At 43.0% G+C, this 27758-nt stretch overlaps 1 protein-coding gene across 1 annotated transcript; it reads left to right on the top strand.

The window, feature by feature from the left end:
• DYNC1LI2 (dynein cytoplasmic 1 light intermediate chain 2) lies at positions 1–27758 on the top strand. Its single transcript, XM_039222210.1, has 13 exons — positions 1–107; positions 274–347; positions 2387–2503; positions 7803–8033; positions 13834–14003; positions 15307–15400; positions 16379–16514; positions 18692–18803; positions 19615–19674; positions 20446–20487; positions 20880–20997; positions 22819–22935; positions 24781–27758. Exons 1-13 carry the CDS (start codon positions 1–3, stop codon positions 24879–24881), a joined length of 1479 nt encoding a protein of 492 aa, XP_039078141.1. The 3' UTR covers positions 24882–27758.

Genomic DNA, 27758 nt, shown 5'->3' with positions numbered 1-27758 from the left:
ATGGCGCCGGTGGGGGTGGAGAAGAAGCTGCTGCTGGGCCCCAACGGGCCCGCCGTGGCGGCTGCCGGCGACCTGACTAGCGAGGAGGAAGAGGGCCAGAGCCTGTGGTAAGACCGCGAGGCGGCCGGGGTGGACTGGCGGGGCCGGGCAGGGTGCGGCCGAGTGGGGAGCTGGCCGGACTGGGCTGCACCGTCGGATAGACTGCCGGGCCGTCGCGGGCCAGTCAGGTCCCGGCGAGACCCTGGGCTGACCGTTTTGCCGTTGTCCTCACAGGTCCTCGATTCTGAGCGAGGTGTCCACCCGCGCTAGATCCAAGCTGCCGTCCGGCAAGAACATCCTGGTCTTCGGTGAGCGCCGGAGGTGGGGCGTTGCCCGGGGAGCTGGGGTGGGCGAGACGGGCGCCCCTCTCACAGGTGCCAGCCTTCCTCTCTCCTGCCGCCTGCCCGCAGCCTGCCTCGCCCAGGAGGGCCTGGAGATCCTGGCTGGACAGCCGGAGAGTGGCCAAGTCCACCGTGCCTGAGGTTGGGATCTCTCTTTTGGAGAGTCCGGTGATGCTGGCGTGGAGTTGTCCCCACGTTTCTTAGTCATTTGGCCGCAATATCAGCCTTGCTTTAAATATCACTGGTTCCGTGTAGTCACAGCCTCGAAGTTTACCAAATTGCAGGTGTGGAGAGGGAGATCTGCATATAAGAAGGTTAGGTGGAGGAGGTGGGGGAAATGAGGTGACTTGGGGGTCAGGGCTATGGGGAATGCCACCGGAACCATTTCTCCATCTTCATGAGTAGGGCACAGTCAGACTCTGCAAAGGACAGCAGGTCCTGGGATCCTCACTAGGGACTTTACTGCATTATTCCAGCCCACACTGCCGGTTTCCTCTGTCAAATTCCTTAGTGTGTCTAGCCTCAGTTTCCTTCTGTAAGTAAGGGAGTTTGGTCTGGTTCATTCATCCGGAGAATCCATTTGTTGAGCAGTTCCTATCGGCTGGGCAGTGGGACAGCATAGACATCCCTCAGACATTGTGCAATGGAGACAGATAAGTTGGTAATTACACTGCACCATGTTGGCATGGGAAGATTATTGTGGGGACATCACATTGCTTGATGCTATTTTGCAAGAGGGTACTTTTGGAGTCAGGTGTTTTGAAGGATAAGCGTTAACATTCTGGGGGCACAGAAGGTTAGTGTTTGTAGTAACAGAGGTGACAGGAGGGTGTGGGGGTTTGGAAGCTGCCAGAAGCTCCTCTGGAAGGTGACTAATGAGATAAGTTGGGTCAGATTGTAGAAGGCTGAAGAGTTGATGCTTTTTCCTGGAGGTTCCTGATTCTCAAGGGCCTTTGTTTTCACGTCCATCCCCTAATCCTCATGGGAATCACTAAGAGGGTGGTTTTAGGGTGGTTTTCCCAGCATTTTTGAGGGGAGCTTATGGTCTTCTTTGGGTGATGACCATTGCAGAAAGTAATAGAGGACCTTCAGAGATCTTTAGGAAGTCGGGAATCAAAGTCACCAGATCTGTGATTTAGAAAGGGAATTCTGGCAGCAGAGTAAAGGTGGCTCAGAATGAGCAGGCATTGAAGTCAGGCTGACGTTCACCAGGCTCCAGATGGAATGTGGAGTGTCTGAATACAGTAGTAGCATTGGGGACAGACAGGAGGCCTTTGATCTGTGGAATGCCGCTTAATTCTCATGTCCTGTAATTCCATATTATTAAGTCCCAGGGGTGCCTAGTAATGTTTCTGGATGGTAGTTCTTCTTAATGTTTAAGGTTTCTCTTTCGAGGGTGGGGGTGGTTGTTGGTTGAAGGGGTATGAGGAGGCACTTGATAATTACTGAGATTGTGCTTAAGAGTTTTGCTTAGGTCTGTAATTATTTTCATCAGTTTCCTAGCTTTCAGGATGCTTATGAAAGAGAGGTACTAAAATCAAAAGTGAATAATAGCTTCTATTCTTCATGATTGTGAGGCAGGATCAGACTTTTTTAGTTCAAAGTTCTGGGCTTTAAGTTTAATTATATTTTGAAGATTTCTTGCTTTTCTTGTGGTAAAAGTTTATTTTGTGTGAAACTAACCCCACCTTTTACTTTCACTTTTCCAAATATATGTCTTATAAATTGTAGTCAAGACCTGTGGACCTGCCTTATTTCTTACCTTGTGAAATAAGGATGACTGCAGTAGAATATCATTTTAGATCTTGGAATTTGCCACCTTTATCACCACCATCCTCCCAGTCATTCTTACAGCAAAGCCTGTTTTGTTTATTATGAGTGCAGGTGAGACCTCAGCAGCAGGCTTTGTGTGAAATTCTTTGTCGTCACTTGTGTGAGTGTCAAGATTCCCCATCCTTGCTTAGAATAAATGGCACACTTTGCCTTCTTATGTACATCCTTTGTAGGTGAAGATGGTTCTGGTAAAACAACCCTCATGACTAAACTTCAAGGAGCTGAGCATGGCAAAAAAGGAAGAGGCCTAGAGTATCTCTACCTCAGCGTACATGATGAGGACCGAGATGGTGAGTGAAGTGTTGCTCTGTGGTAAGGGGTAAATGCATGTCTCAGACTCTGTGGTTGTGGTTCCCATTTTCTGTTTAGTTCTATGAGAATTAATCACAGGGGAATGGATGAAGTGTATGTCTTTGTAGGATTTTACCCACTTAAAAAATTGTTTTAAATGTTTTATCTATATCCGATAAATCTCTCTCTCTCTCTGAGAGAGAGAGAGCGTGAGCAGAGGACGGTCAGAGAGAGAGGGACACACAGAATCGGAAGCAGGCTCCAGGCTCCGAGCTAGCTGTCAGCACAGAGCCTGACGCAGGGCTTGAACCCAGCAACTGTGAGATTGTGACCTGAGCCGAAGTCGGACGCTTAACCAACTGTGCCACCCAGGTGCCTCTTTACCCACTTTTTTAAAGGTTACTTATTTATTTATGTAAGTAATCTCTACACCCAATGTGGGGCTTGGACTTAAGACCCTGAGATTAAGAGTTGCAGGCTTTTACAGAGCACCTAGATGGCTCATTTGATTAAGCGTTCGACTTTGGCTCAGGTCATGATCTCACGGTTCACGGGCTTGGGCCCCACATCAGGCTCTGTACTGACACCTCAGACTGAAGGCTGCTTCAGATTCTGTGTCTCCCTCTTTCTCTGCCCGCCCCTTCCTCCCTCACACACGTGCGCGCTCTCAAAAAAATGAATAAACTGTAAAGGAAAAAAAAGAAAGAGTTGCGTACTTTTCTGACTGAGCCAGCCAGATGCCCCTTCCCTTTTTCCTTTTTATAGTATGTTAGTAAAAATGAGGAATGAGGCTGTTAGCTGTTGCTCTGGGTAGTCTCCAGTTAAAAGGAGCTATTGAAGGTAGAGTTTCAGATGCACGTAAAGGTAGTAAGAAAGATGTTTTTAAAACCTTTGGACTTTTCTATGAGAGAAATGTTTGTCAGATTGATTTGGATGCATTGTTACTGTGCCAGGTCTAGTGGAGAATCTGATATTGGTATGATTCAGACAGTAGCAGTTTAACAGATATTCACAGGAGAATTTTCTAGGTCTCTTTGTGAAAATGTTAGAAATGCTCATTTCCAGGGGCACCTGAGTGGCTCAGTTAGTCAAGTGTCCAACTCGGCTCAGGTCATGATCTGACAGTCCGTGGGTTCAAGCCCCGCATCGGGCTCTGTGCTGACAGCTCATAGCCTGGAGCCTGCTTCAGATTCTGTGTCTCCCTCTCTTTCTGCCCCTCCCCTGCTCTCTCTCTGTCTCTCAAAATAAAATAGACATTTAAAAAAAAAAAGAAAAGAAAAGAAGTGCTCATTTCCAGAGGTGAGGATGTTCTCTTTTAATTCCTTGTCTCTAGAATGTGGATAGTAATAGTTGCTACACAGGGTATTTAGGAATATTAACAGTATATGATAAGCATTTATAAGAATTAGGTATTTCTTAAAAATTCTTATAATTATGAGTTGGACTGGAGTAATGGCTTTTGGTTACCACTACTCAGTAATGCTTCTTTATAAGCTTGTAAGCTTAATGAACAGCCTTAAAATAAATTATCATTGGTGTCTAGATCTTTTCATTTGTAGGAAGGTTATTTGTGTAGCAGAAGAGTGAAGAATCTGTTTTAGATTACTTTCTTTATATTTGCCTTTATCCACTTAAACAGTAAGGATCACATGTAAGGGTGATTATATAAGGGACTAAATCCTACCACCTCTGGTTCCCCATTTCTTTTTTGCTAACTTGAAGAAGTTGGACCCAGGTCCTTTCCAGCAGTATAATTCTTATTAATTCTATGCTCTCCAAGAGTCATTTCATAGAGATCATGGTTCAGGATCTCTTGTTAAAGCTTGGAGACCTGTATTGTATTAATGTTAAGGTAATGGTCATTTTAGAACCCCAGAGACTTTATGCCTGTTCTTCCTCTCCTGGCTTCCTTTGCTGTGCCAAACATTGACTGAAAGATGTGAAAGAAAGGTAGGAGATAGGCTTGGTGCTGAGGGCTCTCCTGTGTGAGGAAAACAGAGGCATTCAAGTGCCCAGCTGGGTGCATTGTCATCAGTGTGGGTAGGGGTGGGACAAAGGGGCCGCTGGGCCTCATATTGTCGGAGCCTTTTGGGTCCAGTTTTTGTTGGGCAGCATGATTATTGTGGAAAGCCCTGGGTTTTGGAGCCACCAGAACCATTTCAAGAGTCCCATTCCCTAATTGTTAGTTGTGACTAACCTCAGCACTCTGGACCTTGATTTCCTCATTTGTAGAACTGGGTAACCATACCTGTTTTGTAAGTTGACAGAATGAGAGTTCATGCATGTTAGGTATCGCCGGCTACTTGAGACACAGTGGTAGCTCTAGTACCCTTTTGAAAGTATAAGACATGGTGTAGATACTCTCTGAATCTCTATAGCTGCTTTTATCAAGATGGTATAAGCATATATCATGCCAGAGCATCATATTACCCATATTCACTTGCCTCTGAGTCGAAGGACATGCTGACATTCATTTCACATTCTTTAAAGTTGCCTTGAAAATTTCCTGTTCTCTACATTTTTAGGCCACCTACTTGCAGGTCTGTTTTTGTTTTTGCAGGTCGTTTTTTGATGGAAGAGTTGTCCTTACCAGTAGTTAATTATACATCTTTCAGTAGTTGTTTTGTTTTGTTTTTTTATTGTGTGATGTGACTGGGTTATGAATATACATTTTGTAGACAATCACACAGATAGAGAAAATGGTCTCTTATCCCTGGTTTATGGTGGGGCATGACACATCAGAGGACCACTGCCTCCAGGGCTGTGGACATCCATTTAATGTCACATGTGGTATGTGTGATCTCTGTGCACATGGGTGATACTGTGTAGTGGGCAGTGGGAAGAGAGGCTGAAGAAAGGAACGATGCCTGGTGAGGGGAAGGCGTTAAAATCAGCGGGCTTCTAGTACAGAGCAGTATCTTTGAAGGCATTTACAGAACCGAAATCAAAACCAGTGTCTAAAATGTATTAGAATTTTGAAAGTATAACTAGATAGTAGATATCTTATTATACTGTTGAAATAAAGTTGTGAATATTTAATTTTTTGTAGCATATGTTTTAATGAATTGATTACCCAAAAAGGGGTAGTTAGCTGAAGATAGGTTTTTAAGTGTATTTTGGAATTTATTGGGAAGAAGTTAGTGAAATGATACTTTTGATTGTAGTTTTCCCTTGACACTTTTGTAACAAAAGTATTTCTCAAAAATGATACCTAAAAACTTAAATTCTCATTTTGGAGAATTACCCTCAGTGGTTGGATCATCCAGTTAGGATTGTGGAACCACATGCTTCATGAAATGTCAGCAGTTGCACATTTGTGTGTATGTTTAACTTACTATTATGGAAAACAAAAGAAGGTATAACATAGACTAGAACTATGAACCCCAATATATGTGTTATCTGCCTTAAACAGTTACTAGGTCTTTACCAATTTTATTTTAACTATACTCTGACCTGCTTCTCCTTTCACTTCACACTGGATTATGTTGAAGCAAGTTTCAGACATAAGGAAAGAAATATTTCCATCCATATATCTAAAAGATAAAATTTTTTTTTAAAGTTTATTTTGAAAGGGGAAGTGTGCACACAAGCGGGGGGAGGGGCAGAGAGAGGGGAGGGGAGAGAGAGAATCCCAAGCAGGCTCTTCCTTGTTTTCGTGGAGCCCAATGCACTGCTTGAACTGACAAACCATGAGATCATAACGTGATCCAAAATCAAGAGTCAGACATTTAACAGACTGAGCCACCTAGGCGCCAGGCACCCCATAAGGATTTTTTTAAATTTAATCTTTAATTTTTTTTAGAGAGAGAGAGGAAGAGAGAGTATGAGCTGGGAAGAGGGGCAGAGGGAGAGAGAGAGAATCATCAGCAGTCTCCACACTTAGCACAGAGCCCAGCACAGGGCTCTATCCTACGACCCTGGGATCATGACCTCACCTGTAATCAAGTCAGACGTTCAACCAACTGAGCCACTCAGGACCCTTAAAAGAGTAGGATTTTTAAAAACATAACCATATATTTATACCAAAAATAACCATTCCTTAATATCAGGCATCTAGTAACTCATACCTCTGTGTATATAAGTAATGATTTTATCTTGGCATTTAAACACAAAGGTCCTGTCTCTTTGGCACCCTTTGTAGTATTTGAACACACTGCTTAGTATCCCTGACAAAAAGACCTTATTTAACCGCAGGCTGCTCGGCACAGCTTGGTTGTCTCATAGATTGCTGATATCTGAGGAGAATGGGTTATGTAGACAATAGTGCAGTTGACCAGTGAACATTTTAGCTTTTATATGTATCTTGATACTTATTAAGAGCTAAAATGTCCTTACTCTTTATTCCACAGACATTGCTGGAATCTGTTTACATGTGGACATGGTATGTCGTGATGATTTAAAAATTTTAAAGGTTAGGGATGCCTGAGTGGCTCAGTCAGTTGAGCGTCCAACTTCAGCTCAGGTCATGATCTCATGGTTTGTGGGTTCGAGCCCCGTGTCAGGCTCTGTGCTGAATGCTTGCTCAGAGCTGGGAGCCTGTTTGGATTCTGTGTCTCCTCTCTCTCCGCCTCCCTAGTTCACACTCTGTCTCACTCTGTCTCTCAAAAATAAATAAAAAATGTAAGAGAGGGGTGCCTGGGTGGCTTAGTCGGTTGAGCGTCCGACTTTCGCTTAGGTCATGATCTCGCGGTTCGTGGGTTCGAGCCCCGCGTCGGGCTCTGTGCTGACTGCCAGCTCAGAGCCTGGAGCCTGTTTCAGTCTGTGACTCCCTCTCTCTCTGACTCTCCCCTGCTCACGCTGTCTCTCTCTCTCTCTCCTAGAAATAAATAAAAATATTTAAAAAAAAAATGTAAGAGAAAATTTTTTAAAATGTTCTATTTATTTCTGAGAGAGAGAGAGAGATAGTGTGAGCAGGGGAGGGTCAGAGAGAGAGGGAGACACAGAATCCGAAACAGGCTCCAGGCTCTGAGCTAGCTGTCAGCACAGAGCCTGATGAGGGGCTTGAACTCACGAACCGCGAGATCATGACCCAAGCCGAAGTCGGACGCTTAGCCGACTGAGCCACCCAGGCACCCCAAGAAATTTTTTTTTAAATCTTAGAGGTTAAACAGTTTACCAGGTACCTTGACCAAGGGTTACTGCCCACTGAGTGCTTGAGCTCTTTTCTAATTAGGATTTCTTGTTGTGTTTTGTGTGAAATTCTGTGGTTGTCACCTTTCAGTTCTTGATGTGGCTTTTTTTTCTAGCTGTGCTAATGGTCATTGTAAGGTAGTAACTTAGCTTTACTTCTTTTCTTAGATCACACACGCTGCAATGTATGGATTCTGGATGGAGACCTGTATCATAAAGGTCTGCTGAAGTTTGCAGTTTCTGCTGAGTCCTTGCCGGAGACCCTGGTCATTTTTGTTGCAGACATGTCTAGGCCTTGGACTGTGATGGAATCTCTACAGAAATGGGCTAGTGTTTTACGTGAGCACATTGATAAAATGAAAATTCCACCAGAAGAAATGAGGGAGCTGGAACGGAAGTGTAAGTAAAATAGGATTTTCTCAATTGGAAAATTGACTAGTCTCTTGGGATGGCTCAAACCACCTTCCTTTTCACAGTGTCAAGAGGTTACAAAGCTTCCTTTACAGAATATTTGGTTTTGTTTGCACTATTTATTTCAGAGTTGCTTTTGTGAATTCAATAGTCAAAACGAACTTAAAAAGGTCTTGCTCTCAAGCATCACAGTTGCAGAAGGTAAATGAAACCGTATTCCTTTTTATCTCCATTGGTTCTTTTTAAAAATAAAGATTCTCCGGAGCTCCTGAGTGTCTCAGTCAGTTAAGCATCCGACTTTGACTCAGGTCATGATCTTGTTTGTGGGTTTGAGCCCTGCATCAGGTTTTGTGCTGACAGCTCAGAGCCTGGAGCCTGCTTTGGATTCTGTGTCTCCCTTTCTCTCTGCCTCTCCCATGCTCACACTCAGTCTCTCTCTCTCAAAAATAAATATAAGCATTAAAAAAAATTAAAGATTCTTCCCTCATCCCTCAAAGTTTGATCAGTCTATGGGTCTTTTTGCTTCTCTGTTACTCAGGCTGCTGAGTTAGCATCAGTGGGTGTGGAGAGTTAACTGTAAGTCCATTGCTCTGGGATTCCATTTAGGTCTTAAGGACTCTCTTGTTGACAGGTTTAAAGGAAGTCCTTTGAAGGAGACAAATCTTGGGGTTCCTGGGTGGCTCATTTGGTTAAGTGTCCAACCTCAGCTCGGGTCGTGATCTCATGGTTTGTGGGTTTGAGCCCTGCATTGAGGCCTGGAGCCTGCTTCAGATTCTGTGTCACTCTCTCACTGCTTCTCCCTTGCTCATGCTTGCTCTTGCTCTCAAAAATAAATGAAAACAGGGCGCCTGCTGGCTCAGTCAGTTAAGTGTCCGACTTCGTCTCAGGTCATGATCTCATGGTTCGTGGGTTTGAGCCCGGTGTCAGACTCTGCTGACAGCTAGCTCAGAGCCTGGAGCCTGTTTCAGATTCTGTGTCTCCCTCTCTCTCTGATCCTCCCCTGCTCATGCTGTCTCTCTCTCTCAGAAAAAAATAAAAAACATTACAAAATTTAAAGTAAATATATAAAAACTTTTTAAAAAATTTTTAAAAATATATAAAGGAGACAAATCTTTCAGCTTTTATCGTAGCTCATTTTGCCATCAAGCAAGTATGATTTAATTAGAAATAGGGTCATTAAAATGAAAGGCTTTTTTAAGACTAAGGACACCCAAATCCTTTTGACAACAAAGAACTTTCAAATTAAAGGAAGTGTGTTTGTTTTGTTTTGTTTTTCCTTAATGTGATTCAGAAGCTTATTTTTCCTTTCCCTTGCTTCTGCACTTACATCAGCTTCTGTCCCCTTGCCAGGGAAATGGGAGGGGCAGGGGCTGGAGTCATGGCAGTGTTGAGCAGCAGCAGTGTTGGCCAGGACAGGCTTGGCTCAGCCTGGCTTTTTTCCACAGGGTGACATCATTCTCTTTAGTGAATTAACGAGGGCTTCTAGGGCATGATACTTGGGATCTTCACATTTACTGGCAAAAGGGTTCAGAAATTTTGATGTGCTTTTCAAATCAGGTTTCTTGCTATGTGTCTTCTTGTCACAATTTCCTCTTGCTCCTGTCCCTCATTAGCTAAAACAAGGAATTTAACATCTAATTCTTTGGTGTGTCGTGTGCATGTGTGCTACAGTGGTTGTTATGCAGCTCGGCTTGTCTGCCTTCAAACACTGACCTTTCTAGATAATGCCTCTTTTTCTCGTGGAATAGAGACCCTAAAGACAACTTCTTAGAATAGTTCTGAGGCTGAAGAACTGTTTGTCTTTCACTGCACATTTATCATCTTACCCAGATTAATGGGTTAATGCCCTGGGATTTCAGTCTCTGAATCTGTTTTCTTAGTGTTATAACCTTACAAAGATTTTTTTTTTTTAACCTTGTAAAGATTTTTAAAACAAACAAAAAAGCAAGGTTGAGCCGCGGTTATTGTTCTTTCCCAGATAGGAAAAGTATCTGCCTTATACCTGGCCTGTTCTATGCATTGGAGATGTACACAGCAGATGAGATGCCTGCTTCTGGGGATCTTTCATTCCCCTAAACTGTTGAATTCATTTTTTGCTTAGTCACTGATGCCTATGTCACTTAGGATTAGATTCAGCTGCTTGTGACACAAAACCAAAATAACAGTGGTTTAAACAAGACTGAAGTTTATTTCTCTCTCCTGTAAATGAAATCGGGAGGTAGGCAGTTCAAGCCTGGAAAGCAGCTCTGGGAAGTCAGGTTAAGGATCCTGGCTCCTAGGGGTGCCTGGGTGGCTCAGTCGGCTAAGGGGCCGACTTTGGCTCAGGTCATGATCTCACGGTTCATGGGTTCGAGCCCCACATTGGGCTCTGTGCTGACAGCCAGCTCAGAGCCTGGAGCCTATTTCAGATTCTGTATCTCCTTCTCTCTCTGACCCTTCCCTGCTCACGCTGTCTCTCTCTCTCTCTCTCTCAGAAATAAATAAAACATTAAAAAAAAAAAAGGATCCTGGCTCCTTTCTGCTTATTGCTTTGTCATCTGTAGGGTGTGGTGGCCTTCCTCTTGACAACTAGAGCTGTCGCTGCCTTCACATCCATGTTCTAGGCAGCAGGATGGAGGAAAGAAGGGCTGAAGGGAACATTGTCTTTGTATTGAGGCTGGGAAAGGTAGTCAGTCTATATGGCCATGTGTTCTAGGTATCAGGATTTGGTTTGGTTATAAGGAGGAAGAAAAAGGACATAGGAGGGCAACTAGCAATTGCAGGAACCATGTCCATGCCTTGTGACTCTGGTTAACCTTCTGAAGGCCTCTCTTGTTTTCACCACCCTTAGTCTGAAATGTTTGGAATGGTAGTCACTCCTTTGTGTTGCATGTTGAAGGAGTGCCTTTGTTAGTGCTGGTTTTAGGTTACATTTTAATAAAGCGCTTGGCCACCATCTTGCTCATCAGACTCCCTATTTGCACATTAATTGGACTCTAGGTATTGAATGAGTGGAGAGCTGTCACTCAACCTAGTTTCCAATCTAATACTAGTCTCCAGTCTGCTGAGTTTGGAAAGCTGCTCCATGGTGGCCCACTTTTTCAGGATTTGGTCCCCCAGTGGTCCTAAATCTGTGGCAGCTGTTTGGCAGTGAGGGGAAGGCAGAACAACCCCAGAGCCTCTAGAAGGTGGTACTTGTATAGGTTAGTCTCGTCTTTCCTGCTTTATATCTGGGGCTTCACTTACTTTATCAAATAGAGATTTGTGGATCTCAGAGATTCAGGATTGTGGAACCAGTGGGTAATCAATGAGGTAGGAAGAAGATGAGAGAGAGGTGGCAGCAGCTAGGGTAGAGCACTCTAGTCTCCTTTCACTACCCACTGTTATGTGATGCTAAATGGGGAGCCCCCCAGTGGGCTGTTGGCTCCTCTGTGAAATACTGGCCATCTCACCAATGGAGAGAAATTATTAATACAATGGGAAGTGTGCACCCTAACAGAAATGCACATTTTATTATCTGAATTACATAGTGCTCATTATGTTCTTATTATCCTTCCTTTCACCAACCTCTATGTTATGAATACTTTGCCTTCTAATTATTTTCTGTAATGCTGAGTTACTAAAAACACATGCATATTTCCTACGGCTACTGGATAGCCACAGTTAAGTCATTGTTTTAGAGAGTGACTAATCCAACCCAGGGCTTCCCACCTATTTTCATATTAGGGCATATGTAGACTACAACAGTTTGTGCAGCACACTGGGTAATGGAGTTATATGGAGCCAATCTCTGGGGCTGCCTCATCCCACAGCCCCTTAGTTCCTCTCTAACCTGCTCCAGGCTCTGCCATGCTCACCCTGGTTGAGTGCCTCGTGTGATCTATGACCCAAACTTAAACTGTTATATTTTTCAATGAATGGAAGATTTGTTAAAATACTTTTAAGGAGATTCATGTGAGAACCTTTGATTTCTTCAGGATCTGTCAATAACCATGCTAAGTTAATGAGAAAACCCTTCTCTGTCTCTGTTTTTTCCTAAAATGCAGTAGAGATCTCTGTAGTGTTATATTGATGATGGGATTTTATGAATGAGCTTAACTAAAAAGAAGCTGTAAAATGAAATGTTGATTATATTTGCACTTTAGGTGTTAGTTGAGATGGTTTTCAGTTTGTCTAATAATTTAGGAAAGACAGTGTACTCTTAGATAATTCCAGGAGTTTATATACGGATAACCTAAAATCTCTGTTAAGTTAAAACTCATTGTTTTAAAATGTTTGAAACCTGTTCTGTCAATGAAGAAGAGTATGTGGACCTTTCCCTAGGTTCTCTTTAATCTAATTATTTGCATTTTCTTAGCCTGTTATGGATGAGACTGAAAGGCATTTTGGTCCTTTTGTCCTGTTTGGTGTAGAAGGTAGAGCTGCCTGTTTGCTCTTCTAGCTCATAGTAGCTTTAATTCCTGACCTATTCTTTGGCCTGACATGTGAGCCTTGAAGTCCCCATGAAAAGGTCTGGGTCCGTGGGCTTTGTGTTCACTTGACTTAACTAGGGCCATGAACCATTCTCAGCTTGAAGGCCTTCCTGTGGGATTGTACTCTTGATACAGTAGTGACTATGTGTGCTAAGAAGTGGACATTTTACTGCTGACCCCTTCTTGTGTTAGGAACAGGTCCATTGACACTGCACAGTGACTCAGGATCTCCTAAAGATGAGACTGGGTACACAAGAGTGAGTATGATGAGGAGATATGGATGGTGCTGGCCAAGCCAGCCTCGCTCCTTAGTGCAGACATAGCTGTATGGAAACAGCATGTTCTTGTGGAATTCAGGTGGTTTTACTCTTCTGATTTTTTGAAAATGTTAGATATACAAGAAATGTGGCTTTTTTTCATAGAAACTATTAAATAGTAGAAATTACTAAAACCTTAGAAATTAAAAAAAATTTTTTTAATGTTTATTTCTGAGAGAGACAGTGTGAGCGGGGTAGGGGTAGAGGGAGAGGCAGAGGGAGACACACAGAATCTGAAGCAGGCTCCAGATTCCGAGCTGTCAGCACAGAGCCCAACGTGGGTCTTGAACTCACGAACTGTAAGGTCATGACCTGAGCCGAAGTTGGTGCTTAACCAACTGAGCCACCCAGGAGCCCCAAAGCCTTAGAAGTTTTTTTTTGTTTTGTTTTTGTTTTTTTTAAATGTTTTATTTATTTCTAGGAGAGAGATAGAGACAGCATGAGCAGGGGAGGGTCAGAGAGAGAGGGAATCACAGACTCTGAAACAGGCTCCAGGCTCCGAGCTGGCAGTCAGCACAGAGCCACAAACCGCGAGATCATGACCCAAGCGAAAGTCAGACGCTTAACCAACTAAGCCACCCAGGCGCCCCGCCTTCGAAGTTTTTAAAACCTATTTAAGGGGCATCTGACTGGCTCAGTTGGAAGAGCATACAGTTCTTGACCTCAGGGTTGTGAGTTTGAGCCCCCATGTTGGACATAGAGATTACTTAAAAATAAAATCTTTTCTTAAAAAATTAAATCTTTAAGAAAATAGAAGAATAAAAAAAAATTAATACCAGTTTAAGGGTTGGATATAAGTAAACATGTTTAGGGGAATGTCATTGCTGCTCTGAAATTACAATGCTGAGACTGGATGTCAGAATTGGCATTTTGTATCACCACCTCCAAATCCATAATATTACAGTAAGGCAGAGTTGGGAAGTTTGTCACAACTCTATTTTTTGCCTTTTTCAGTTTGCCAAAACTGGCATGTGTATTTTTATTTGTGTGTGTGATTTACTTCTCCTTTTTCACCTGTAGTTGTGAAAGATTTTCAAGACTATATTGAGCCTGAAGAAGGTTGTCAAGGTTCCCCACAGAGAAGAGGGCCTCTTACCTCAGGTCCTGACGAAGAAAATGTTTCCCTTCCTCTTGGTGACAATATGCTGACTCATAACTTGGGAATCCCAGTATTGGTGGTATGCACAAAGGTATGTGCCAGGGAATTGTAAATCTGCTTGGGTTTGGCCAGTGAACAGTCACCATCTGAAAGAAACTGAGAGGCTTTTGTTGGGTGTCTTCCCATGGGAGAGTTGGACTAACTTGGGATTGATAAGGTACATTGAATATGTCAGGCTGGAAAACGTTGTCATTTAATGTTGCTGCTGGACACGAACAACGTGCTGGAATGTTTGTTCATACAAACTGAGTTATTCTCTCCACGAAGCACTGTCAACTGTATTGAGTGATTCACACTCTGAACTAAAAGCAGTTTTTTTAAGGCTCTGTAAACCAGTTGGTCTAGCCTAAACTGATGGTTAAAAAATCATATAGAAGAGCAGAATTCTTTTGGGGTTTTGGTCATTTAAAGTCTGTTGGATTTGAGATGATTTTCAGAAAAGAATATAACACTGAAAAAAGAAGGAAAGGAACTCAGTTTCTTCTGCTCTGTAGAATGATGATGTGGGAATGAAAAGTAAGTTGAGTCATAGAGAAATAGTTGTTTCTCTTAGAAAAGAAAAAAAAGTAGCTTTAAACCCAATTTGAGTTTATGGGGCGCCTGTCTTGCTCATTCAGAAAAGCATGCAACTCTTGTCCTCAGGATAATGAGTTTGAACCCCATGTGGGTATAGAGGTTATTTAAAAATAAATAAACTTAGGGGCGCCTGGGTGGCTCAGTCGTTTGAGCGTCCAACTTCAGCTCAGGTCATATCTCATCATCCGTGAGTTTGAGCCCTGCATCAGGCTTTGTTCTGACAGCTCACAGCCTAGAGCCTGCTTTAGATTCTGTGTCCCCGTCTCTCCCTGCCCCTCCCCCACTTGCAGTTTGTCTCTCTCTCTCACAAATAACATTAAAAAAAATTTTTAATAAAATTAAATAAAAATAAAAATAAATTAAAAAAAAAACATTTTGGGTTTTTAAAGTACTTTATTCCCAACTACAGAGTGTGCCATTCACATTATATTCTGTGAGATGGGAGTCCTTTGGAGGGTGCAGTGCATAGCCATGTCCCGTGGCCTGCTTCTTGCTGTGACTGTGTTTGATTCTTAGAACTGTAAGGTGATCAGACTGTTATGTCCCCATTTTGCAGCTCTGGAAACTGTAGCCCTGGATGAAAGAGAAATCTCCAGTTGCTTTTCACTCACTTCCACTTTTGTCTAATGTTTAGACCCTTGACTGTGGCTTTCATTTTTGGAACTGTGATAGTTTATTTCTAAAGAAGACACTGTTCCCATCCTTAGCAGGCAGAGAAGCAAAGAAGTGACTCCTTTCTCTTTCTGTCTTCCCTGCAGTGTGATGCGGTGAGTGTCCTGGAGAAGGAGCATGATTACAGGGACGAGCACTTTGACTTCATCCAGTCACACCTACGGAGGTTCTGTCTCCAGTGTATCCTTGGAGTGGTGTGTCAGGGCACAGGAGCACAGGCTCCCTTCTGTGCTAATTCAGGCCTCCCTCTAGATTGGTATCTTCAAAAAGATAAAGAACTTCTGAATCTAGAATGGTCTTCTGTCGGGGAAAAATTGTATACATCTTTTTATTAGTTTTGTATTTTACTGTATTGGAATTTGAGACTTACTAATTTGTGTCTGTGTTTCATTCATTTTTATTTTTAATGCTGTACATTTGATAGGCTTTCATATTAAGAAGAAAGATGATATGGATAGTCTTATTACCAAACTACTTTTGTCATATCTTGGAAATCTTTTTAAACTTTGCTTTTTTGCAGAAAAGGTTAATTACCCAACACAATATTGTTATAGATGCCAGTTTCCCATATGTTTATGTTTTGTGGTGTCCTTGAGACAGAGAGTGCATCAGCAGTCTTTTGAGTCATATTTCTGTAAAAACACAGTAGCAAGTGGTGCTACATCCCCACACTCTGGGATGGTGATGAGGGATAGGTTCCTACCACTTTCTCTGGGTCTTTTATCTTGTCCAGCTCAGTGGAGGGTGCTGGTACATGTAGGTACTCAACTCTTACAGAGGATGTGTTTGATGATAAACTGGATCACATGTGAACATCTGTGTCTAGGAAAGAATCTGCACCCTGGGTATGCTGAGGGTGTTTTCCTGGGCTAATCTCAGAGCCATTAACTTGACTGCTTAGGAACCAACCTGACCGGTCAGAAGACAGCAGTCTGCATGTTAAAAAACTGTGTGGCCTGCCACCATTGACATCCTTTATGCTTTTGACATGGTTCATCTGTCATTACCATTTTAGTTTTAAGTTTTAACATTTTCTATTGATCATGTGTTGACCAAAAACTGATGAGCCTGTGAGTAGTACTTTGAGGATTATGCTTGGATATATTTGCTTTTGTCTCCTCCTGCAGTGAATTGGTTTTCCTTAAGCAGATTGATTAGATGGAGCAGCCTTGATTTACACATCAGTGAAGGAGGAGAAAAACCTCGACTTGTTGTATAAGTACATTGTTCATAAAACGTATGGCTTCCACTTTATCACACCTGCCTTAGTTGTGGAAAAAGATGCAGTTTTTATGTGAGTTCTTTATAGGTGATTTCAAATGCTTCTTTTCATAGTATATTCGCTCTTTTCTTTTTATCCTTCCAAGTAAGGTGCCTTCTGTCTCTCTTGTACACAGCCAGCTTTCTACTGCCTGGGGGCGAAGTGCTTGGGCTGGACCTCACAGGGGATAGATATACCCATTATTTCTACATTATTTGCCATTCTGCTTCAGTCGAAGGGAAGTAGGTGGAGTGAGGTCATGGGTGCTGCCTCTCATCATTGAGAGCAAGGTACCAAAACTTAAGCCAGCCATTTTTGTCATTTATTGTCAACTCCGGTAGGATACTGGCTGGAGGAGGGAGTTGAAGTATAGGAAATTGGGCTTTGATCATGTATTGACCAAAAACTGATGAGCCTGTGATAGTACTTTGAGGATTATGCTTGGAAGAACTCTGATGTCTTCTGTTGAAGCATGTGATCTCTCTGCCCATCAGCAGGGATGATTGCAGGCACCCTTGTTGGTGAACCTGTTAGCATGGGCTTTGGCTCTACTGAATGTGTATTTTGTTTTTGGCATTTTGTATTTTAGGAGCTATGGGGGCTAATGATCCTGGGCAGAGACTTAGATACCTGTCTATTCCAGTTTGTGTTTTTCTGTCACTGGAAAGTGATGAGTGTTTTAGATGCATGAATGAATGTTGAAGCTGTGTGGCCTTTGAGAGGACTTGTGCTAGTAGATCAGTGTTTGTAGGCTTAGATATCCTCTTGACTGCTGAGCACTTATTAGGTGCCTGCGTTCTATGCTAAGGACACAGAGGTGAATGGGATGTGGTCACCGCACACAGCACTGGAGGGCAGGGGTGGGGCAGTAATGGACTAGTGGAGGCAGTGCGGCAGGGAGGGCAGAGGGGGCGATGCTGGAAGGCTGAGTGTGTGTGCTAGGCAGGCCAGAAGGAATGGAGAAGCAGGAGGGACAGTCTCTGAGAAGGCTGAAGATGTGATAGCCAAGAGCTCTTGGGACTGAAGAGGTTGCTTGCTGAAAATTTAGGGAGAGCCTCATTTGTGCTACTCACAGATGGCAAAGCTAGAGCCTTGGGTGGATTTTAGAGGACTGTTGTCCAGAGCAATCAGACAGACACCAAAGACATAAGCTCTGAACAATAGATAAGTGCCCATATTTCTTGTGATCCCAAGGAACAGGAAGCCCTGGAAGACAGGTTGAGGATCTGGGCTGGTCTGGAGAGGAGGAGCATCTCACAGCTTCTGAAGGCTGCCTGGGTTGTGGCCATATCTTGATCATACCCTGTCCCTTTGAATCTCTGATCCTGTTGTTAGTTCGCCTTTCTGGGAGCTGGTGAAGTCAGCAAAACCATTTGAGTGGAGCACCCTGGGTAAGAGCACCCTGTTGGTTGTAGAGCGGTGAAGCAGGACTTAGGTAGAGAAAGGGAGACCTATGAGAACAATCATTTGCCATTTTTTACGGTTTCTAGAGTTCAAAAGTATGTTGTAGAAAGGATTTTACAGTTGCCCTTTTTTAGGAGAGTCTGGTGGGAACAGTAGGCTACTGTAGCTTAACTTAATGGAACATGGGTGCCATCCTGCTTAGTGATCTTGAGCAGGGCAGCACCCATGTAGGAGCCTCAAGGACTCCTTGAGTCTTTCTGGTTTGCAGCCTGAGAGAGTATAGATCCTTCTGTCCTGCTTTGCTCCACGGTACATCTTCCCACACCAGTAAAATTAACGAACTAATCCGTTAGAAAACAGTTTTCAGAAGAGTTCTCAGTTCCTCTACACCAAAGGCCAGGAGGAATGGTCTCCTCCAGAGCTGTGTGTGCTGTTCCCTGTGTCCTCTGCTCTGTGGGAACAAGGCCCCATTGTGTCCTTGCTCTTCTGGGTAGAGTTGTGTGAAAGCTCTGAACACTTCCTGGTGGGTCAGCATGTGTGGTTAGTAAGATCTCACTCTGGCTTCTAGGTCTTCGGCCCCATTAGCTCGGTGCAGAACAGGACCTGCCATGTCAGTCTGATGGGTTATGCTGGTAGTAAATTTTGGCTTGTCTGCCACAAGCTCCAAGCCAGCGCCAGCAGCTACAGACCAGATCTTGTGGGAAGAAGTCTCACCTAGGAGTCCTTGCTAACCTGGAATGTGCTCTAACATGTGCTGTATGGCAGCCCCAGGAAGAGCAAATCAATGCCTCTCTCTTTGCTTTTAGACCTGCAGGCTGGGACAACGAAAAGAAAATAGCTATTTTACATGAAAATTTTACAACTGTGAAGCCAGAAGATGCATATGAAGATTTTATTGTGAAACCTCCTGTGAGAAAGGTACCCAGATCAGTCACTTTGAGTTATAGGTGTTTTCCTCATTGTTTTGTTTGTTTGTTTGTTTGTTTTTATGGGGGAAAAGAACCTTTAAAGAAATATGTCTTTAGGGGCGTCTGTGTGGCTCAGTTGGTTGAGTGTCTAACTTAGGCTCAGGTCATGATCTTACCTTTGGTGGGTTTGAGCCCCACATTGGGCTCCGTGCTGACAGCTTGGAGCCTGGAACCTGCTTCAGATTCTGTCTCCCTCTCTCTGCCCTTCTGCTCACATTCTATGTTTCTCTCAAAAATAAATAAACATTAAAAAAAAAAGAAATTTGTCTTTAAAAAAATAAAAAGAGATATGTCTTACACATTGACCCATTTTTGGGAGAATAAAAATGTAATCCAAGAGCCTTTTTAAAAAAGTTCAGGTGAAGTCTGGTGTGAATGTAAATGGCTCCAGGTGGTGGGGCATGAGTGATGGAGTGCCCATAAGGAGTTGGGTGGAAGTTACCCACTAAGTCTTGACAATGCCACTGCTACCTCAGGATTACTGTTAGGAGACCCCTGTGCTCCCCTGATCTGCACGCCCTGATTGAGAGGGGTTGTTGCCGGCCTGCCAGACTTAAAAATGTCAGTTGGCCACATGGCTTAGCTGGTCTTGGAATAGAGTTGGTGCCAGGCTAGAAACGCATAATTTCGCAGGTGCCACAGGGTCTCTTCCCAGAACCATGTTGACACCTGAGCCCAAGATTCTTTCAGTGAGAATTTTGACATTAGTTTGGGTGTTTTTGGCCTGTGACCACAAATGGTTGTATCACTTCACTTCACAGCTGGTCCATGACAAAGAGTTGGCAGCCGAGGATGAGCAGGTTTTTCTAATGAAGCAACAGGTAAGAAAAACCAGTGAGGCTAGAGCAGAGGCCTTCTCTTGCATGAAATGCCAGTCCCCTGGGATAAGGTCGAGGGCATCATGAAGAGCTTGCAGCATTAAAGGGGTTGCCACCAGGTCTCCTTGTTCCCTCCCATTTCTAGCATTGGTACAGAGTAGGGGTTAGACCAGCTGCCTCAGGTGATCCCCTGCCTACTTGCAGATTCTCACCAATGATAGGCTTGGTATCATGTTAAGTACCCTTTCTCTCTGGAAATTAGGTTTTTTTGGCTTAATACTTCCTGTGTTGACAGTTTACCAAGTGCCCTGACTTCACTTCCATTATTTCACATAGCCCCACACAGTCTTCTGCATGAAGGCAGGTGAGCCGATGTAGGTGAGGAGAGAAACTTCCACAGCTGACAGTTCAGAATGCAAACACAGTCTCCCCTTTCTGTTTTACTAGAACTGTTGTTAGATATGTCACTTAGGCGAGTCACAGGTCTTCCTGATGGTCCAGGCAGCTCAGCAGAGGGTGTTGATGGTTTATTTGCCAGCTGGTCCTTTTTTCTGTGCTCTCCTTGCTTCCTTAAGTACAAAACTGGTAACTTGGATTATTTTTTTCACCATGTACCACATTTCTGAATTTAAACGTTTTGCATGTAGAATATAAAACCCGACTTGGTTGTTGTTAATGGCGCCCTCTAATGGAGTACTGGGAAGTAACTGTTTCTCCAGACTTTCCATCCACTCTGCATGCCTCGATTAATGGCCAGTGTGTTCCTCTTTGCAGTCACTCCTAGCCAAGCAGCCAGCCACGCCCACGAGAGCCTCTGTGAGTACTTTAAAATAAATGGGGTCAAGGCCCAGTGTTGTAGGTGTCTTCACACTTTATGCCATTATTTCTTAGAGCTTATATTTGTGTGGGATTTTGTATTTTCAAAGGAAATTTGGTTTCCCAGAAGGCCCAGGGCCAGGCAGAGTAGGGGACTTAGGATAGGAATATAGCTCTGGGAAACAGAGTGAACAGGCTTTATTATCTTGATGTCTCTTCTCTAAGGAGAAACTAAGGTCTAGAAAGAGACTGAGCTGGGAGCAAAGTCCCAGTCCTACCACCTTTCTCTTTAGACTGTGAAAAATACCCTGCAGAGCATGTCTTCATTTTTGAAATATGTATTTTCTGTTATTTTTATGCTTGTATGTAACTTGGGGTGGTTTTGAACTTAGGAATCCCCTGCAAGAGGACCCTCTGGCTCTCCAAGAACTCAGGGCCGGGGAGGGCCAGCAAGTGTGCCTAGCGCCTCCCCAGGCACATCAGTAAAGAAGCCGGACCCAAACATCAAAAGTATGTATTCTATCTCTGTGGAGAGTTTTTAGTCTTCGGCCTGAGCTCTGAAGGGGTATGTGGCTGTGTTTCGAAGGTGGAGGCCCATGGCACCTGGGCTGTTCTCTTCCTCAAGAAGGGTCTGCTTTCCACTTTCCTTTGCTCAAGGGGAAGGGGCTTATGGTTAGCAGACACTAAGGCCTCTTGCTTTGTTGGAATCACCTTTACACTGGGTTCTGTAAGACATCATTTAGGTAATGCAGGGTCTTTCGAAGAGGAGTATAACATAAGTCACTTTAAAATGTGTATTTTGAGGGGTGCCTGGGTGGCTCAGTTGGTTGAGCTTCCAACTCTTGATTTCGGCTCAGGTTATGGGATCAAGTTCCACACTGTCAGTGTGTGATTCTCTCTCTTTCTCTGCCCCTTACACTTGCACACTCTCTCTCTCTCACTCTTTCTCTTTCTCTCAAACTAAATAAACATTAAAAATAAATAAAGGGGCGTCTGGGTATCTCAGTCAGTTGATCTTCTGACTTCAGCTCAGGTCATGCATGATCTTGCAGTTTGAGAGTTGGAGTCCCACATTGGGCTCTCTGCTGTCAGCACGAAACCTGCTTCCAATCCTCTCTTCCCCTCTCTCTCTGCTCCTCCTCCACTCACTCTCTCTCTTTTAAAAGAAATAAACTTTCAAGATACAAAGTTAAGGGCACCTGGGTGGCTCGGTCAGTTAAGCATCTGACTTCCCGTGGGGTTGTTACCTCACCATTTGGGAGTGTGAGCCCCACTTTGGGTGAGCTCCAGCCCTGCCTCAGGTGATCATGAGCCCCCACTTTGGCTGAGTATGAGACCCTGCTTCAGTTAAGCTCAAGCCCCACTTTGGGTGAGTCCCACTTCTTTCTCTCTCTCTCAAAAATAAGATAAAATAAAATAAAAATAAATCTTAAGTAAATAAGTAATAAATTTTTTAAATGTGTAATTTGAGAGGCACCTGGCTGACTCAGTTGGTTGAGCATGCAACTCTTTTTTTTTTAATGTTTATTTTTAAGAGAGCACACAAGCGAGGGAGGGATAGAGAGAGAGGGTGACACAGAATCCAAAACAGGCTCCAGGCTCTTAGCATCAGCACAGAGCCCGATGTGGGACTTGAACCCATGAAACATGAGATCATGACCTGAGCTAAAGTCGGATACTTAACTTACTGAGCCACCCAGGTGCCCAAAGAGCATGCAACTCTTGATCTTGGGGTTATGAGTTCAAGCCCCACATTGGGTGTGGAGATTACTTTTGAAGTAAGTAAAATAAAATAGAGTGTATATTTTGAGTCCTTGGTTTTGTTTCTCATTTTTAAATGATTACCATATATGAATTGTGGGATTTTCCTTCCGCTTCATTTCTCTCGTCAAGCCCAGTTACTTAGAATTATAAGTAGTCCTTATCCTAATGGCTTAGTAATATCCAAACGTGCTGGCTACAATAAAACTCTCAAAACAAAATTTATTTAATTCTTATGTGTGCAATAGGTATCTTCAATTCAGCTTTTCACATCAGCTTTGGAGTGTTAAGGGCTTATAGAACTGTGGAAAACACTGCCTCATGGATAGGGAGATGACGTGGAGCATGAGTTCTATTATGTCCCCAAACAGGTGGGAAATCTATAAACAGATTTGTACTTAACGTGCCGATAGATGAGTAGCCTTGGCAGTGGCAGTAATGAATGTGCCCAATGTCCTGGGAAGATGATAGCCACAAATTGATGATTCCAAGCTGAAAACTATAGTTTTGTGGTAGTGTTGATTGAGTCATCCAGGTGATATGAGGCTTTTTTTCTTAATGATTCCTTAGATAACGCAGCAAGTGAAGGTGTGTTGGCCAGCTTCTTCAATAGTCTGCTGAGTAAAAAGACTGGTTCTCCTGGAAGTCCTGGTGCTGGTGGTGTGCAGAGCACAGCCAAGAAGTCAGGTACTAAAGGGTCCTTGGAGACCTATGATCCTTGTGGTTGAGCAGTGCTGGAGGTGGGGGAGTAGACAGGAGTGTCTGCTGTTACCTGATGTGCATATCCTCCCTGTTCCCAACAGCCAAGCAAGTAAGCACATCTTCACCTTACACTGAGCAGTACACTTTATAGCATTCAGGTTTCAGCACATTTAAAGGTGGGGTTTGTGTACATTGGGTTCTCAGGAACTGACTGTTGGATGAGTTGAGGTATATCCTAAACTGTATATGTGACCCTGGTATCAGAACTACTCGTTGAAGGTCATGGTCTAGGGTGTAGCATTGATATTTTATTTATTATATTTAATTTTCTGTGATGCTTTATAAGGATATTTGTTCACTGTTCCTAGTCTTGCCATGAGCTGAGCCTGTGAACCCTTACTGTCTCACTGAAGGGTCAGTTCCTCCTCCGTGAAGCTCCACCTTGTCACAGGCACACTGTGGCAACCCACACTCCTTCCGTGTGGGGCAGTAGGGCAAGTCTATGTCTTGGAGGCCTCTGAAACTAAAGAGCTGAGTTCCTTGGGATTTACCCATTTTGCTGGGAAGGTCTAGGCTTTTTTTTTTCTTTTTTTAACGTTAATTTCTGAGAGAGCATGAGCGGGGAAGGGGCAGAGAGAGAGGGAGACACAGAAACCAAAGTAGGCTCCAGGGTCTAGACTCTGGGCTGTCAGCACAGAACCCAACGTGAGACTTGAACTCACGAACCGTGAGCTCATGACCTGAATCGAAGTCAAACGTTTAACCAACTGAGCCACCCAGGCTCCCCACCCAGTTGTTGTTTCTATAACAGGGATGATAGTAACGCCTGGCTCGCTGGACCTTTCCATTGACTGTAAGGAATGTTAATACAGTGTTTTCCCAGGGCACCTGGTTGGCTCAGTCGGTTAAGCGTCCCAACTTCGGCTCAGGTCATGATCTCATGGTTCATGGGTTCAAGCCCTGCGTCAGGCTCTGTGCTGACAGCTAGCTCAGAGCCTGGAGCCTGCTTCAGATTCTATGTCACCCTCTCTCTCTGACCCTCCCCTGCTCACACTGTCTCTCTCTCTCTCAGAAATAAAACATTTAAAAATTTTTTTAAAATAATAAATACAGTGTTTTCCCTAAATGGTGTTTTCAGATCATAGGAGGCCCTCAGGAGATCACTACATCCTCAGGTCAGCCAAACCTTCTGGGACTCTTGAGTTCTTAGAGACTTCATCTGGTCTGTTGGCCCAGACTAAGGGCTGGTATTTCTGATAGGAGAAAAGGGTCATTTCCAGGCCCTAGCTAGTGTTTGACAACAAAAGAATATGAGCCCTGACTTTGTGCAAGATTGAAATGTCTGACCTTAGTCTTATATTCTTATTGAAGCATTATGTTTCCAGGCTATCCATGTGCATTAGAGTATTGTAATTAAAAACAAAACCTAAACACCTGTGTGAGGCACAGAAAGTAGTTTGCCATATTGCCAGAAATTCACATGCCACTTCTAACAAGGAGGTGATGACAGTGCATGGGGACGGAGGTGGGTGGTAAGAGTGTTTTCAGAAAGACCCTTATATTTGGCACAAAGGCTTGCCCAGCAAGGGGGCAGTTATGTAGTTGGAGGAACATGGACCTGTGATGTTTGGAAGGAAGGGTTGAATTAAGGCATCTCCTCATAGTCATTACAGTGAAAAAAAAGGCTTGCTTTCATTCTTACTGAGGTTGTTATCACCACAAGTGATTACAGAAGTCTGTATAATTTTAAATGTTCCCTTTTAAAAAATTCTTTTCTGTTTCCCATCACTGCTGCTTTTTCTTTCTTTCTTTCTTTCTTTTTTTTTTAAGGACAAAAGACTGTGTTGACAAATGTTCAGGAAGAACTGGATAGAATGACTCGAAAACCAGACTCCATGGTAACAAACTCTTCAACAGAAAATGAAGCCTGATCCTCCTTAAAAAGTGCATATGTAAAATGACCAAATAACTATGTATATTGATCTGCTAAGACAAGGATTTTTCTGATATGGCACATGCTATCAGTTTTTTGGGGCAGGGGAGATGAACTTATAAAAATACTTCATTGGCTTGTCTGAGTATGAAATGCACATTTAGGAAGGTTATGTGTCAGACCCCTTTGTTAAGGATAACCCTTGGACTCTCAGGCATGTGGCTGTCTCATGAGAAGCAAGTACAGCTGGGCCTTTTGTGAAAGGGAGGGTCGATCGAGAGAAAGAGGGCCTGCTTTCTTTCAGGGTGGAGCAAATGAGACTGGGAAATCATTGATCGGAGGGCGGTTAGTCTGACCAGTTGAGTGTTAGCAAATTCACTTGTTCTTGGGAAGCAGATTAAGTAGCAGCAAGTCCAGGAAAGATAATGACGGAAAGGAGGAATTCGAGAAGTGATGGTGGGGAAGCTGAAGGTTGGAGGAGATGAGGAGGGAGGAGACGAACGGTGGTAGTATATACCGTGTGTTCAGTAGAAAGTTGAGTAATCATCTTTAAGATTTAAAAGTATTTCCAAACTAAATACTGAGAAATGGGAATAAGACTTGTTCTGAATGCATCTTTAACTTAAGAAAGATGTGTAAGCGTGGGGTGCCTGAGTCAGGTGGAGCTGACAAAGGTGGGGAAGATGGCAGCTGCCCAAGACAAGATGCACACGTGCGGCCCAGGCCATGTCCTCAGAGGACGAGCTGGGCTCCATGCATGTGCGTCCGGGGGGGCAGTCACTGTGGAGTGTGTTTAAAGTCAGCAGTTACAAAATTAGTTTAACTTTGAGTTGTTTTCTAAAATAGCTCCTGTTTGTTTTTTAAATTAAAAAAATTTTTTTTGTATTGCCACAGGCTGGCCTACTAACAGAGCATGGGCAACCAACCTCTCATTTTACCATAATGCAATGTGCTACAGAAAGTTTGAGAGAGGTTTGTAATGTAATTGCACTCTGATGAACTGGCTTGCACCAATCCCTGCCTTATGGTCTGTGGACACCTTCACAGAGTTCCATTGATGCAAAAGGGTCTTGTCCTAGCTCTCTGGTCTGATCAGTGCTATCAGATGGACAAATAAGTGTGAATGTTTTATAGTGAAAATGGAAATGATACATTTCTCTTACTTGTGTTTTTCATAAGTGTAGCATTTTTTTCTTAAGGAAACAAGAGTTTCTGTGTCTCCATTGAGGGCAAATTCATGCACATTGTCATGTCCTACCACCATTCTAGAAATGACTTCTGTGGATTTGAAATGGCACTTTTAATTTTATATGTGACACAACATTTGAATGCAAACACTACCATTGGTTTAATATATAAAACATTTGTTGTCAAACCAAGGGAAAAAAACCACAGTTCACTTCTGTGGAGTTTACTTTTTTTATATGAATGTTTGTTGTACTGTGTCTGAAAATAACTTTCCTAACGTCATTACTTTCACATACCAGATTTGATTGACCACTAACATAGTACTGGGCATAACTTAATATCCTGTGTTGTATATAAGAAGACTCTAAGACTGTCTTGAATTGCTTTTTTGTAAAGGTCTGAACACTGTTAAGGAGAAAGCTGAGTATTTAGTTGCCTTTCTGACAAACATAAAAACATGTTTTTTGTGCCAGTCTTATTGTTAAAAATACACTTTTTCACCCCTTTTTAAATTCAGTTATTTTTTTTAATGTATTGTGGCTTCCAATCACCAGATTGTCCACGTAATGACAGTAAACTTACTGTATAAGGATAGTTTTGCTGTAGTGACCAGTAGATGCCCAACAGTTGTGGCCACACTGATGTGGGGTCACGTAGCCCCTTTCTCTATAGCAGCTGGGGTAGGGGTGGGGGCAAAATGACCTCAGAAACAAGACAGAATTATTGGAAAGGCACATGCCTTTGGGGGATACAGTGTGATTTCAAATGTTAATGCAGAATTTTACTTTTTAAAAAGTTTTTTTTTTTTGTCATTTAAACTAATAAGCACTTTTGTGTCAATTTAAGATGTACTAAAACTGATGAAGTGCTAAGACACCTGTCTTGTGAGGGAAGATTTCTTGATCACTTTGAGTTTCTCATAACAAGTGGATGCTCCTAGTAGTGGAAGACACTGGTGCGCGTAATATGTCATGTGCTCAGTGGTTGCCAAAGTCTACCAACTTTGGGAAGCTGCAGGGTTCTTTTGGGAGGGGGTGGGAGAAAGGGAGATATTTTTTGTTATTTTGGAGTTTTCAAGCAGTGGAACCAAAGGCCAAACAATAAACAGTCTTTACTTTTTAAAGTAAAATTCATTTATTTGCAGAATACACATTTATGGTAGACTGTTAAAGACAATTTTCTGACTATTTATATATATTATAATGGCTACATCTGCTGTTTGTCTTTAAAATGGAAAAAATCAAAGAAATAAGCCCAACCTTGAAGATGTGCCCACAATAAGGGCCATGAATTGGTCTTTCCTAAAAATGCAACGGGTATGCTGCTAGAATTATTTAATTTTGTTTGCACTTTTTTTTTTTTGGATTGGCATTTTAAAAATCACTATTTAAACTGATGCTGTCGTATTTTATGAGTTTAACAAAGTTGAAAGTGACTGCTCTGTACATCATGACCTTAACAATGTTGATGCTGTAAGTGAAAGTTCACTGTCGTCTCTATACTAAGTTTATTGGTGTTTTTAACTTAAAATTAGGACTGCAGTTTATTCCCCCACCAGCCTTAGTCCAGGGGTGTGGCTCTAACCAGATCCAGTTATGCAGTCTTGTGGAACCTTGCTTTCTAGTGCTGGAAAAGAAGATGTCTCTAATTACTGGCTTCAATAAACACGAGTCCAGACTGCTTACAA

This window comes from Hyaena hyaena, unplaced genomic scaffold, assembly GCF_003009895.1.
Source record: "Hyaena hyaena isolate Hyena2069 unplaced genomic scaffold, ASM300989v1 scaffold_18, whole genome shotgun sequence".
In the NCBI taxonomy this organism is placed as follows: domain Eukaryota; kingdom Metazoa; phylum Chordata; class Mammalia; order Carnivora; family Hyaenidae; genus Hyaena; species Hyaena hyaena.
This window is presented reverse-complemented; position numbering and strand designations above follow the sequence as displayed.

Excerpts from the sequence above, each read along its gene's own strand:
- DYNC1LI2 (XM_039222210.1), top strand. The coding sequence starts at position 1 with ATGGCGCCGGTGGGGGTGGAGAAGAAGCTGCTGCTGGGCCCCAACGGG. Across the intron at positions 20,998-22,818 it reads GCCGGACCCAAACATCAAAA|ATAACGCAGCAAGTGAAGGT; the intron begins GTATGTATTCTA and ends ATGATTCCTTAG. Across the intron at positions 22,936-24,780 it reads GAGCACAGCCAAGAAGTCAG|GACAAAAGACTGTGTTGACA; the intron begins GTACTAAAGGGT and ends TTTTTTTTTAAG.